The sequence below is a fragment of the Spermophilus citellus genome, assembly GCF_964194105.1.
Source record: "Spermophilus citellus genome assembly, chromosome: 2".
In the NCBI taxonomy this organism is placed as follows: Eukaryota; Metazoa; Chordata; class Mammalia; order Rodentia; family Sciuridae; genus Spermophilus; species Spermophilus citellus.
The window spans coordinates 210429161-210444466 of record NC_138183.1 but is presented as its reverse complement, the minus strand read 5'-3'; the positions used below and the strand labels follow the sequence as shown (position 1 = coordinate 210444466).

Here is a 15306-nt window from a genome sequence, read left to right as displayed (position 1 = left end):
GTTGTTACACATTTTTCCTTTTCCAGTCATTACTACAATGAACTTTGGTATGTAAGTTTTTACTTCTTTGCTAGTATTTGTTTTTTTGATACATGATCTCACCAGTTGCCCGTGTTGGTCTTGAATTCCTAGACTCATGTGATCCTCCTACCTTAGCCTCTCAAGTAGTTGGGACTGTAAGCATGCACTGCCATACCAGGCTTTTTAGCATTTCTTTATAGAATATTCCTCCTATAGGCAAATTAGTTGAGTTGAAGATATGTACTTTTTAAAAAAATTTTCTTTTAATTGTTGATGAATCTTTTATTTAATTTACTTATATGTTGTGCTGAGAATCGAACCCAGTGCCTCGCACATGCTAGGCAAGCACTCCACCACTGAGCCAACCATCCCAGCCCAAGATATGTACATTTTTAAAAAATATTTTTTAGTTGTAGATGGACACAATACTTTATTTATTTATCTTTATGTGGTGCTGAGGATTGAACTCAGTGCCTTACATGTGATAGGCAAGTGCTCTACCCCTGAGCCACAATCCCAGCCCAAGCCCCAGCTATGTACATTTTTAGTAATAATAGTTTTTGTTAGATTGCTCTCCAAAAAATAAATAAATTATGCGTGTGTACACCTCTCTCCCCATCAACAGATTATGAAATTGTTTTCCACCACTTCTGTTGTCTTAAATTTTCATTGGATAGATAAAAGTTGCATCTCATTTTTGCTTAATTTTGATTTTGTTGACTAATATTGAGCTTTAACATTTTCATGTATATTGGTTAGCCATATATACATCCCCCCGTACCCTGTGTTTATAGCTTTTGTCTATTCTAATTTACTTTTACAGTAACAACCCCTTTAAGCAGCAATCTGTATCTTTATTCCCCTGGAACTGGTGATTGAACCCAGGGCCTTGCGCATGCTAGGCAAGCATTCTGCTTCTGAGCTACACCCCAGCCATTTTTATAAATTATATTTTGAGACAGGTTCCTGCTAAGTTGCCCACACTCGTCTTGATTTATGACCCTTCTGCCTCAGCCTCCTGAGTAGCTTAGATTATGGGTGTGCACCACTGCACCTAGCAAGCAACAACTTTTTGACCATTTGGAAATTGGACATTTTATGAATTGTGTCTGCAACACATTTCCTTGTCTTAAAAACAGACCTTCATTTTTATTATGTACTTATGATAACAATCTCTTTCATAGGTCGTCCTCCAGAGGAGTATGGAACGAGTACAGTCCTTTTTTCTGAAAAATAAATGCCGTCTCCCTCTCAAACCAAGTCTAGTGGCAAAGGAGTTAAATATTAAGGTGATAAAATACTTAAAATTTCACATTAAATTTCAAAATAATACATAGGAAAAAAGCAAATGAGCAGGTATGCTTAAGGCAAACAAGGATAAGACCTGCATAGTTTCGTTGTGAGTATGTATGAAAGGATTTCTGTTTGTCATTAGGATCCATATTTATCTCAACATTCTTTACCTAATCAGTATTCCAAAATGACAGTGTAAAGTTATTTATTTCCTTGGGTTTTATTTGTTGTTTATCTTAAATTGGCCTTATTGTCTTAAATTAACTTTTTTGTTAATTAGTTTCATTTAAAAATAAGATTTAACCTTTGCTAATGAAATTATATTAAAGTTTTAAATCAATGTTTGAGTCCATATATAATTAATTATAGTAGTATGATAAGATTTCATCGCCAATCAGAATGAGTATCACAAAACTGTGTTTTGTTGAGGAATTAAAACCATTTATAGGGGCTGGAGTTGTAGTTCAGCAGTAGAGCACTTGCCTTGCCTTTGTGAGGCACTGAGTTCAATTCTCAGCACCACATATAAATAAGTAAATAAAATAAAGGTTTATCAACAACTGAAAAAAAATTGGTTCTCTTAAAAAAAACCACAAAAAACATTTATAAAGGGCTGTGGATATGGCTCAGTGGTAGAGTGCATGCCTGGCATGTATGAGGCCCTGGGTTCCATCCCTAGCACAGCAAAACCAAACCAAACAATAACAAACAAACTCAAACTAAAAGTATGCTATGTTTAAATTTTAAAAAATATACTATATATGTATGTATATATATAAATGTGTACATACAAACTGTGTGCCAAATCATCTAAAAATCAGTTCTTTTTATGTCATTTTCCATAGTTCAGTGAAACAAGTGAAAAGGGAAGTGCCCAGAACCAAAAAGTAATAAACTAATTTTTATGCCAGTGTTATCTTTCTAATGCTTAAATGATATATTTGCAGTCATGTTCATTCTTCAGTTCTAATGCTGTGCCCCTAAAAGTCACAATGGTGAATGCTGATCCTTTTGGGGAAGAAATTAATGTCATGTTTAAGGTGAGCAAAATAGGGTTACTTTGGGATGTGGGAGGTATGGGGGTTTCACTGTGTTGCCCAGGTTGTCCTGGCACTCAAGGGCTTATTTAATTGATCCTTCTGCCTCAGCCTTACCATTAGCTGGGGCTACAAATTTACACCACAATGTCCAAATAAGTTTTTTGTTTGTTTGTTTTTGTTTTTTGGTACCAGTTGATCAGGGCACTGGCACTGGGCTGAGGTTGTGGCTCAGTGATAGAATGCTTGCCTAGTGCGTGTGAGGCACTGGGTTTGATCCTTAGTACAGTAAAATAAATAAATAGATGGTATGTGTGTATCTACAACTAAAAAAAAATTTAAAAGAAAGAAAGAAAAAACAGGGCACTTAACCACTAAGCCACATCCCCGGCGCTTTTCATAATTTATTGTGACACAGGGTCTCAAGAAGTTGCTTAGGGCCTCATTAAGTTGCCAAGACTGGCTTTGAACTCGCAATCCTCCTGCCTCAGCTCCCTGAGCTGCTTGGATTGCAGGAATGTGCCACCACGCCTGGAATCCTTTTTTTTTTTTCCCCTCTCTTTCATGGCAATTTAAAAAATATTTTTTAAATTAAATTTCTTTTCCAGGCAGTTTTGTATGTCTTATCACTGACATAAACTTTTCCCAAACACATTTGGGAACAAATGCAACTCTGGGATAGATCTACTACAATTGACATGGGTTGAGCTCATCGTAACTCGAGACAGTGCCTTTTATGCAGCCTGTAGTGCAAATGGTGTCTCCCAGGGTTGGGCGGACAAAACTACAAAACATGATCAATGGCACTTGTTTTTAGAAACATACCAATTACATATACATAATTTATAATTATGTCAGACTTCTGTGTATTGTGCTTATAATTTATATATTTTGAAAAAAAATTTTGTGTTTTAATTAATTCAACTAGATAAGTGAAGGTTCATAAAGGTAGCTTCTATTAAGCTTCCTTTGATTTCTGTAGCAAGTTCCCATATACTCAGGTCTCATATGGAACTTCTTTTTTTTTTTTTTTTTTTTTTTTTTTTACTGATATAGAAGCCTTTTTCTAAAACTTTACCATCTGGTTTTTTTTTTTTTAATCTTTTTTTTTTTTCAGAGCTTTTTAATATTTATTTTTTAGTTCTCGGTGGACACAACATCTTTGTTGGTATGTGGTGCTGAGGATCGAACCCGGGCCGCACGCATGCCAGGCAAGCGTGCTACCGCTTGAGCCACATCCCCAGCCCTTACCATCTGTTTTGATTATCAAAATTTTATGTTTCATCTTAATGTATACTAAGGCAAATCCCTCTTATTCTTTTTATAATTTTCTTGACTATTGTCAAAAATGACTTCATAATTACGTGTTTTAATGTATTATTATGTATTATTTTATCCAGTTTATAAAAGAAAAATAAGCTGAGTGTGATAGCACACACTTGTGAACCCAGCTATTCTAGAGACTGAGATAGAAGGATCACAAGTTGAAGGCTAGCTTGGTAAACTTAGTGAGACCTTGTCTCAAAATAAAATTTTAAAAAAGGCTGGGGATGTAGCTCATTGGTAAGAGCACTTATCTAGCATGAGTGAGGCTTTGGATATTCAGTCCTCAGTGTCGAAAGGGAAGAAAGGGAAAGGAACAAAGAATGAATTTTAATTCATTTGGGGAGGCCTAATATTTTTTTAAGTAACCTTTTATTTTGAGATCTTTAAAGATAAATGGTCAGTTATAAGAAATTATAAATAGCTGAGCACAGTGGTACATGCCTGTAATCCCAGCAACTCGGGAGGCTGAAGCAGGGTGATTGCAAGTTTGAGGCCAACCTCAGCAACTTAACAAGACTATGGGTCAAAATAAACTATAAAAAGGGCTGGGGATGTGGCTCAGTGGTTAAGTGCCTCTGGGCTTAATTCCCAGTGCCAAAAAATAAAAAAATAGAAAGAGAGAGAGAAAATTATAGAGAGATCCTGTAGATTCTTGACCCAGTTTCCTCTAATGATCCTCTAATGATTAACATCATATATAACTCTATTGCACATATCACAGGATATTGGCATTGATACAGTCAGGATACAGATCTTCACAAAGATCTTTGTGTTGCCCCCCCCACACCTTTTTTTGGGGGGAGGGGTGCTAAGGATAGAACCCAGGTGTACTCTATCACTGAGCTACATCCTCAGCCCCCTTTTTTTTTTTTTTAAGAGAGAGAGAGAATTTTAATATTTATTTTTTAGTTTTCGGCAGACACAACATCTTTGTTTGTATGTGGTGCTGAGGATCGAACCCCGGCCGCACGCATGCCCAGGCGAGAATGCTACTGCCTGAGCCACATCCCCAGCCCCCCCAGCCCTTTTTATTTTTTATTTTGAGATAGTGTCTCACTAGGTTGTCCAGGCTGTCCTTGAACTTAGGATCCTCCTGTTTCAGCCTCCCAAGTAGCTGGGATTATAGCTATTGCACAGCCATGCTCTGCCACTTCTTGTTTGATTGAATATAATTCACATACCCTAAAATTCAACTTTTTAAATTATTATGTTAGGAAACTGAGACTTGAAAAGATTTAATACAAAAGAATAAAAAGGCAGTTCTGATTATTTCACTGTTCACTTTTTATTATTCTTTTTCCCTTGTCCCCCAGCTTTTATAGTATGTAATCTATTAAGTCTTTTGGAAAAGTGCAAGTTTCATTTTGTTTGCTTGATTTCAAGGTTGGTGAAGATCTTCGGCAGGATATGTTAGCTTTACAAATGATAAAGATTATGGATAAGATCTGGCTTAAAGAAGGACTAGACCTGAGGATGGTAATTTTCAAATGTCTTTCAACTGGCAGAGATCGAGGTAAGTCTATTCGCTGTATCTTGGTATCCTTCCCCCCCCACCCCACCCCACCCCCCACTCAGCTCAGAATGTATCTGTCATAAAGGTCCTGATATAGAGGCACCATGGCTTCTCTTGTTTCTTGTTTTAATCTAGTGTTACTTTATTCATTCAATTGTTAATGATTACTTGCTTTAAAAATACAATTCAGTGTATACCCTAATAAATGCTTTGTAGTTCTCAGAGGTATCTATTAATTAACTCAAGGAGGACTTTATAGACTTTAGCTTTTGAACTAAAAAGAAAACCATATCTAAGTGAAACCAACTTTGTTTCATTTCTACAGAATAAAAGAGTAATTTGAAAAGTTTTTTAAGAGCAGATTTTTACTTTTTTATCAAATAAGTTTTTGAGATAATGCTAAACAACCTAGCTGTTTATGTATTATGGGCTCACTAAATGGCAATCATCATCATCATTTTTTATTTATTTGTTTGTTTATTTATTTAGTGCTATGGATGAACCCATGAGTACCTATCCACTGAGTCACATCCCCAGTCCTTTTTATTTATCTTTTTTTAAAGATGGACACAATATCTTTATTTATTTATCTATTTATTTATTTATTTTTTATGTGGTGCTAAGGATCGAACCCAGTACCTCACAGTGTGAGGTAAGCACTCTACCACTGAGCTATAACTCTAGCCCCAGTCCTTTTTATTTTATTTTTGAGACAGGGTCTTGCTGAGTTGCTTAGGGACTCAAAGTTGCTGAGGCTAGCTTTGAACTTGGAACCCTTTTGCCTCAGTCTCCAGAGTTGCTGGGATTACAGACGTGCCGCCACACCTGCCTTCATTATTATTATTGAACAAATAGTTTTTTGAATACTATGAAGTCACCTGAAATATTACCTTATCTAGTCATCCTTCTAATATTTGCCATTAAGTTTGTACTTAAGGGCTGGGGATGTGGCTCAAGTGGTAGCGCGCCCACCTGGCATGCGTGCGGCCCGCGTTCGATCCTCAGCACCACATACCAACAAAAGATGTTGTGTCCGCCAAGAACTAAAAAATAAATATTAAAAATTGTCTCTCTAAAAAAAAAAAAAGTTTGTACTTAAATACTTAACAGTGAAGGGAATTCATTGTAGTCCAAGGCAATTGATCCTATCCAGAATAGGTGATAGCTGTAAAGTTCTTTCTTGTACTCAATTGAATACTAGGACTGATTGTTGATATCTTTTACCCATTGATTCCAGATCTCTTCATAGAATATTATATAATTAAGTTGGATCCCTCATTAAAGGTTGCTGGTATTGTGGCCTCAGATCTTGAGTTCTGCATTCTTTAGCTATTTATCATAGATGACTTTAAATTACCTTATCACCTGGTTGTTTTCCTCGTAAAAGGGTTTAAGCAATCCATTCTAGGAGAGACACCTGAATTTGGAAGAATACAAAAGAGTGGGCAAAGTGCCTCACACGTAAAGGTTACATACAACTAAAACCAATAAGTCTTCATGATAGTAGCTCCTAAGTCATGTCCTGACTGTTCTGTTCTTGTACATTTTGTGTCTTAGACTCACGTGTAGACATTAACTATTAACTTTGTTATATTTGATCCACTGCTTTTCACTTTCTTTGATTCCTTTTAAAATCTGATCCTAGGGTTAGGGTTGTAGCTCAGTAGGAAAGTGCTTGAGCCTCAGCACTGGGTTCAATCAATTCCTAGTACTACACACACACACACACACACACACACACTCACTCAACTTAAAAAAATAAGTAAACTCTGATTTTTTTTTTTTTTTTTTTGGTACTGAGGACTGAACTCAGGGATGCTCGACCACTGAGCCACATCCCCAGCCCTATTTTGTATTTTATTTAGAGACAGGTTTCACTGAGTTGCTTAGTGCTTCGCTATTGCTGGCGCTGGGTTTGAGCTCAGATTCTTCCTACCTCGGCTTCATGAGCCACTGGGATTACAGGCGTGTGCCACCATGCCTGGCGTAAACTCTCATTCTTACCATCTGTTATTGAACTTCTTAGTTTGTATGAACTTAAAGAACATATATTCCATAGCTTCTGCTAAGTCATTGGGAAAAGCGTTTACCAAGAAAAGCCAAAGGACCAATCCTGGTGATGTGCCACGAGAAATTTCCCTTGGGGTGATTGCTACCTCAAGTACAATTTAGGTTGTTTTGTTTTTCTTCTTTTTTTGCATGTGGTGTTGGGGATCCAACCCAGAGCCTCATTCATGGTAGGCAAGTGCTTTACCACTTAATTACTTGTCTTCGTTGTATTATCACCCGCTTCCATATTTCTCTCTCTTATCCATCAGGACATTAGAGTCTATAACCTTACTTGCTCAAATTTAGATGTGCAGACTTTATCTTGTCAAGATTAGGAAATCAAGGGCTGGGGATGTGGCTCAAGCGGTAGCACGCTAGCCTGACATGCATGAGGCCCGGGATCGATCCTCAGCACCACATACAAACAAAGATGTTGTGTCCGCCGAAAACTAAAAAAAATAAATAAATATTAAAAAAAATTCTCTCTCATAAAATCACTTTCTGAGAAAAGGGAGGCTTTAAAAAAAAAAGATTAGGAAATCAAGTCAATTTAAGAATTCTGGGGATATAGCTCAGTTGGTAGAGTGCTTGCCTTGCATGCATAAGGCCCTGGGTTCAATCCCAGCACCACCAAAAAAAAAAAAAAAAAGAAAAGAAAAAGAATTCTTGCTAAAAATGAATAAAAGTTAAATTTAAAAAAAAAAGAATTATTGTTGATTAATTTTCATATAAATGTGAATTATTTTATCAAGACTTCTCAGTACAAGCTTATCATCTCAATTAGATTGTTTGTTGTTACCATATTTTGTTTCTATAGCTGGACTTCCTCATTCTCATTTTGAAATTCTTAAGTGTCTTATCCTGTGATAAGCTTTCTACTTGTATTATTTCACTGTATCCTTCGTTTTTTTTTTTCTTTGTATTTTTGGGAATTGAACCTAGGGGTACTCTGCTATTAAGCTGCACCCCAACCCTTTTTATTTCTGGGGACAATGTCTCACTAATTTGCTGAGTCTGGTCTAGCACTTGGAGTCCTCCTGTTTCAGTGACGCAAGTTGCTGGGATTACAAGTGTGTGACACTGCACCCAACTTATATCCTTATTTCTCAATGAAGAAATCATGGGTTGGGGTTGTGGCTCAGTGGCAGAGTGCTTAGCATTTGTGAGGCACTGGATTCAATACCGCATATAAATAAATAAAATTAAAATCCATTGACAACTTAAAAAAAAAGAAAGAAAGAAAAAGAAATCATAGCACACATCCTCTGTGAAGCTTTTCACAAGCAATTCAGCCTATACCACTGTCTCTTTTGTCTAAACTGAGCAGTTTTATTCTATAGTCACCAGACATTAATTTTATATTAGTTTTTTATATTAATTTTTTATTAACTTTTATATTAGTTTTACTTTCTTCATGTTTTATATCTTCCCCACTGGATTGATGATCTGTTCTCTCTGATCAGGGAATGTATCTAGTACTTTGTATATTTTACACACATTGATTCACTGTTTTGTACATAATCATTAGACATAGAATTAAAATTGGGGGCACTCATTGAAAAATGTTGTCACTATGAACTGTAAACTAGATGATACAACCAAAATATAATCTAGAATTAGAACTTGGCCTTGCATACTTTCTTTCATGGTGTCCTTGGAGGCTTTGGTCAACTTGGGTTTCCTCCACTCTCTTTTTATCTGAAGCAGATCTTTGTTTCCAGATCTTTTTTGGTGGGGGAGGGCGACCAGGGATTGAAGTCAGGGGCACTCAACCACTGAGCCACATCCCCAGCCCTATTTTGTATTTTATTTAGAGACAGGGTCTCACTCAGTTGCTTAGCACCTTGCTTTTGCTGAGGCTGACTTCAATCTCACAATCCTTCTGCCTCAGCCTCCCAAGCTGCTGGGATTACAAGCCTGTGCCACTCGTCCAACTCCACTCATTTATTTTTTAACACAAATATATATCCTTCATTTAAAAATATATAAATTATGTAATTTGTAAATTATGTAAAAGTAAATGTTGGTTTTCTTCCATACCTCTCTATTCTTAATTCTAGGCATCGTGCTTACAAGGTATTACCATTTACATAGTCTTCAAGAACTATTTTATATATGTTCCAACAGTTTTTCTTTTTAAGCATTACAGTTCTTCATCTGGATTTTATTTTTAAAGCATTATTTTAATGACTGTCCTACTTAAGGATATAGAGACCCACCTCACTATAGTCCATTGTATAGATATGCCATAATTTATTTATTTGATAACTTGTTTTAAAGGAATTGCAGAGATAAGGTAAAACAGTTTACCAAGCCAGCAACATTTTCGTTGGGAAGACAAAACACATATTTGAGACTTAAGTATATAACAAGGATGGTCTTAATCTGTTCATCCCATTGAAAGGGCCTAATATTTTCTGAAATACTCTTATCTTCCCAAATATACAATGAGAGACAGTTTTTCATGCTGAAATGGAACATTATGTATCTGTAAGTAACTTTACCAGTGAAGTTATTATCATCTAGTTTGTAATCAAAATTATTATCACTTGGGAATTAGCACATGAGTATAGACTATAGAGTCTCATATAGTAAAAAATCAACTTTCACATGTTGGATTCTTTGGAAATACAAAACAATTATGATTATTTACTTTTTTTAGCATACCCTGCCAGACTTGATTTTCTTTGAAACTGATAGTTGCTAGTTGATGCCTTCTGTCCAAGATTGCAAACTGTAATTTTCTGTTTTTTGGTTTTTGTTTTTTTTTTCTTTTGGTACTGATGACTAAACCCAGGGACACTTTACTGCTGAGCTACATCCCCAGCCTTTTTTTTTTTTTTTTGAGTCAAAGTCACTGTGTTGCCTTGAACTTGTCATCTTTCTGTCTCAGCCTCATGAGTCACTGGGATTACAGGTGTGCACCACCATACCCAGTGAAAGCTATAAATTTTTTTTTTTTAGCTGTAAATTTTTAAAAGGCTTAATTTTGGGAGATGTTTTCACATAGTTTAATATTTTATTGTTAAAAGGCATGGTGGAACTAGTTCCTGCTTCAGATACCCTCAGAAAAATCCAAGTGGAATATGGTGTGACTGGATCCTTTAAGGATAAACCACTTGCAGAATGGCTGAGGAAATACAATCCCTCTGAAGAAGAATATGAAAAGGTGATTAGCATGTCTCTTTATTTCTTAATAACTTTGTCAAAAATGTATTACAAAGATTTTGAGTTCATTGTACAATTCTGGAGAGTAACTGTTTATTCTAAGTCAAGAAAACAATGTCTTTCTGTAGGTATAGAAAAGAATATAAAACTGATGGAATTTAATGGCAGGAATATAAGTGAATTTAAGCTAAATTACCTTCAAAATATTATAAACATGTACTTAAAGGTCAGCAAACCAGCGGTATTTTTATAACTCAGAATGTTATGCTTTCCTAAGACCTTGGAAGAAGTTGTAGAAATGAGTAAGAACAGCTAAATGGTTTGTACTTATGAGCATATATTATGGGCTAGCCTCTGGGCTTAAATGCAGGCCCCAAGTTACTCATCAGCTACAGGGCCTTAGGCAAGTTATTTAACTTCTTTGTGCCTCAATGAACTCTGCTGTAAACTATTTTAGTTTATATTATGGTATTATTGTATATACTATGGCTGTAAAAATGATAGTATCATAAGGTTATTATGAGAATTAAATGAGTGTATTGCATGTGTATATAAAGAGAGGAAGAGCATGCACAAGAGAGCATGAGAGAACACACAACAGAGAAAATTGTATTATTGGGAGTATCTTTTTTTTTTTTTGTATTAGTATTAATTTGAATTACATATCAAAAAGAGCAATCTCGGGGCTGGGAATGTGGCTCAAGTGGTAGTGCGCTGCCCTGGCATGTGTGAGGCACTGGGTTCGATCCTCAGCACCACATAAAAATAAATAAAGATATTGTGTCCACATAAAACAAAAAAATAAATATTTTTAAAAATTGCTAAAAAAAAAAAAAAAGCAATCTCTTAGGATTAGGATATAGACCAGTCGTGATCCTAAACTTGGCTTAAGAAAGACCCATGGGTATAACTAATTAAAGCAAATTAAAAAATTAATGACCCATGAACTCTTGCATAGTGATAGAAGATCCCAGTTTTAATGTCATTTAGCTGCTTAGTTTATATACCATTATTCTGTCACATCTTTTTTTTTTTCTCTCTCCTTTCTTTCCTCTTTTTGTGGTACTAGGGATCGAACCCAGGGGCCCTTTACCAGTTAACTACGTCTCCTTTTTAATTTTTTATCTTGAGACTAGGTCTGGCTAAGATGCCGAGGTTCTCACTAAATTGCTGAGGCTGGCCTCAAATTTTTATAGATCCTCCTGCCTCAGCTTCCCAAGTTGCTTGTATTTCAGGCATGTACCACCATGCCCTGGCTATTGTATCACTTTTGGATATGAAAGTACCATCTGTTGACTTATGTAGGTAAAGCAGATAATTTTTTCCTTTGTGGGTCATTTTAAACTGTAAGATTATTCCCTTTTCTTTCTTTGTGGTCTGGAGGAAGCAATACAGCAGAGGTCAGTGCTTGTTCATAGTAATGTTATCTCTTTTGTGATTCTTGGTAAGTTGTTTGAAACAAAATAATTGTCAAGTAGCATATCTTAAGTAACTTTTGTGCATTTTTATGTAATTTAATATGTTAAAAGGAATATAGCATAATGGAGACACATTGGATTTAAATCCTGGTTCTAACCAATTATGTAATCTTGGGTAGATGACTTAACCTGTCTCGGTTTTTCTCATCTGTAAAATGACAGTAATAATAATACCTGAGTTATTGGTTTGTTGTGAGATTTTAAATAGGCTAATGTATACAGAGAAAGGTTTGTGCACTTGGTTTGTGCTAGACTCCTGCTGTTATCACATCATCATCTTTGTTAATGATTCTGGAGGATTATAGAATAAAATTTAACCACATGGACAAGTATAGCCATATGACTGAGCCCTCAGAAATACAGTATTTTGAGAATAAAATGTAAAAATATTCATTATATGTATCTTGCTGTATCTGTATGATATTAGTAATTTTAATAGTCCCTAGGACATGCAGAACTGAAGTGAAATAAGGTGTCTACCTTCAAGAAATTTTCTGATGACACATTAGGAAGTCACAAAATACAGTAATTGTTATTATTGAATGTTTCAAGGTATAAACTGACTTTCTTTCCCCTACCCCTATTGATGTTGCGGATCTAACCCAGGGCCTCAGGCTTGCTAGGTTAAGTCCTCTACCACTGAACTAGAGTCCCAGCCCCTGAGCTGACTTTGTTTCACAAGTCTTTCCTACAACTAGAGAAAATAAAACTCTTGTATTTAGATTAATTTTTGTCCCAGTAATGCTTCTTGTGGTAAGGAGCACAAGGGTATGTGGAGCAGGGTTCCACAAACATGGTGTTTCAAAGTTATTCACGGTAGGGAATAGCAAGATCTCTACCTTGTAGAAGAAAAAAGCTAGAGTGGCTTTGTTTTTGAAATATGAAAAGGCTGGTTTTTATTATTATAACCTATACAAGCTGAGAAAGTAGATTACAGCTTTTTTTGTTGTTGTTTATTTGTTGTTTGTACTAGGGATTGACCAGGGGCACTTGACCACTGAGCTACTTCCCCAACCCTTTTTATTTTTTATTTTAAGTTAGGGTCTCTCTAAATTGTTGAGGCCAGCCTTGAACTTGTGATCCTCCTGCCTCAGCCTCCCTAGTCACTGGGATTACAGGCAGATGCCATGCCTAGAATGATTGTGTTTTTAAAGAGCGATGAACTACTTTAATCTTTGTAAACATTGTCTCCTATAACAATAATTTTTTCGGGGCTAGGTTGTGGCTCAGCAGTAGAGCTCTTGCCTAGCATGTGTGAGGCACTGGATTTGATTCTTAGCACCACATATAAATTAATAAATAAATAAAGGTCCCTCAACAACTAAAAAATAATTGAGTGTATGTGTGTGTGTGTGTGTGTGTGTGTGTGTGTGTGTGTACACACACATATAAATCAAATAAAAATAATTTTTTCTTAATATAATTTTTTATCTTTATTATAGGCTTCTGAAAATTTTATTTATTCTTGTGCTGGATGCTGTGTAGCTACCTATGTTTTAGGCATCTGTGATCGACACAATGATAATATAATGCTTCGAAGTACAGGACATATGTTCCACATTGACTTTGGGAAGTTTTTGGGCCATGCGCAGATGTTTGGTAGCTTCAAAAGGTATAATATTATATTCTTAATATTACTTTTACTAAAGAAAAGACACATGTCTTGTGTCACAAATTAATGGCTCAAACCTTGCCCTTTCCTATGCTTTGCTTTGTGTCTCTTTTTGAGCCTAATTAAGGATGAAAAGTCCCTGAGAGATAACTTTACCACATAATAGGCAATTGTGAGTGTGTATGTAAACTTTGTTGAAATGAATTGTCGTGTATTTTATTATATATAGTTGTGGTGCTGTTAGAAGTAGTTCATTTTCATAACTTCTTTCTGTATATTTGTACATACTGTTAGATCTGTCTTTAGGTATGTAAATTTATAAATATCATCTTGGATAAAATTTCACATATAACTTCTGTCTAAGTAATGAAAATATTATATCTTGGCTTTTCTGAAAATGTGAATATTCAAGAATTATAGAAATTCAAAACTTCCTGATACCTTTCCTACTTGGAAATTGCTATAGTTCAGATGACTTAGTTTAATAATCATGCAACAGCAATAGCACTACTTACATATCTACTCTAAATAATATTCTGGGTGTTGAAATTATATCCCATCTCATTCAAATGTATGATATGTCAAGGTCACTAAACTGTCATGTGTAACTAATTAAAACAAATAAAAAAATTTAAAAAATAATAATATTCTGTGTGTTCTTTCATTTTAAACAGGGATCGAGCTCCTTTTGTGCTTACGTCTGATATGGCATATGTCATCAATGGGGGTGAAAAGCCAACCATTCGCTTCCAATTATTTGTGGACCTTTGCTGTCAGGCCTACAACTTGATAAGAAAGCAAACAAACCTCTTTCTTAACCTACTTTCACTGGTAACTCCGTTCTTTAAAAGCATTTAATTAATTTTCTATAAGTGCATTTGTGTTATAATACCTAAAAAAAAGGATATTTTGTGATTTTGGAATAAAGTTTACTATAGTCACAAATGTCAGCTTTATTATTAACTGAAATATTATAAAATTATAGCTATGTCAAATAAGCAAACATTTAAAAAATATTAGAGTATATCCTGTGTGGCTCCATTTATGTAAAATGTAAGAGATAAGTCAACTGAGTAGTGACCCAGAGAATGAGGAGAAGTTAATAAAGCCTATGAGGAACATCTGGAAGCCTGGTGAATATTTTGTGTCTTGACCTGGAGTGTGTTCAGACTGTGAACATTCATCAAGCTGTATGTACTTTTAGAATTTCTGTACTTTTGTGGATATGTATTATACTTAAGTAAAAGATGAAAAAAAATAACCTGTGCTATGATTATCTTGACTAAAATTGATGTGGTAGTAGAATCTGAGACCTAAACAAAAAGAGGTCTGGATTTCATAACTTTTATTCATAAACATGCTTTGTGATTCATCAAGTCATTTGACTTCTTTTGCTTAGATTTTCTCATTTGTAAGAGAATCACGTAGGTCCCCTAAACAATAACAGATTTCTCAAAACTGTGATTATTTTTGTTTGCTTTATTTCTAAATACTTGATCAGCAGAAAATTTAACTCACATAACTTTTTTTTGTTCTCCTACAGATGATTCCTTCAGGGTTACCAGAACTTACAAGTGTTCAGGACTTGAAATATGTTAGAGATGCTCTTCAACCCCAAACCACAGATGCAGAAGCTACAATTTTTTTTACTAGGTATGGTATATTTAAGTATATTGTTGAAGACACATGTAATTTGGCTTTGATTTGTTTTACCTTTCTTTGTTTGTTTTGCATTGCTGAGGAATTGAACCCAGGGCCTCACACATGCTAGCAAGCCCTTTACCTTTTTAATTTACCTTTAAATTAAAT

General features: G+C 35.2%; 1 protein-coding gene across 3 annotated transcripts in view; it reads left to right on the top strand.

The window, feature by feature from the left end:
• The window catches only part of PIK3C2A (phosphatidylinositol-4-phosphate 3-kinase catalytic subunit type 2 alpha), a 111414-nt gene that overhangs the window by 84685 nt on the left and 11423 nt on the right, over window positions 1-15306 (top strand). For all 3 annotated transcript variants that reach the window (XR_014020498.1, XM_081280906.1, XM_081280907.1), the window contains 7 exons: window positions 1206-1310; window positions 2262-2354; window positions 5061-5190; window positions 10272-10408; window positions 13328-13497; window positions 14172-14328; window positions 15041-15150. Coding sequence is in view for 2 of the 3 variants with exons in the window: in XM_081280906.1 (XP_081137032.1) it covers window positions 1206-1310; window positions 2262-2354; window positions 5061-5190; window positions 10272-10408; window positions 13328-13497; window positions 14172-14328; window positions 15041-15150 (902 nt within the window). In the remaining variant the exon portion in view is untranslated. The remainder of the gene's footprint in view (window positions 1-1205; window positions 1311-2261; window positions 2355-5060; window positions 5191-10271; window positions 10409-13327; window positions 13498-14171; window positions 14329-15040; window positions 15151-15306) is intronic.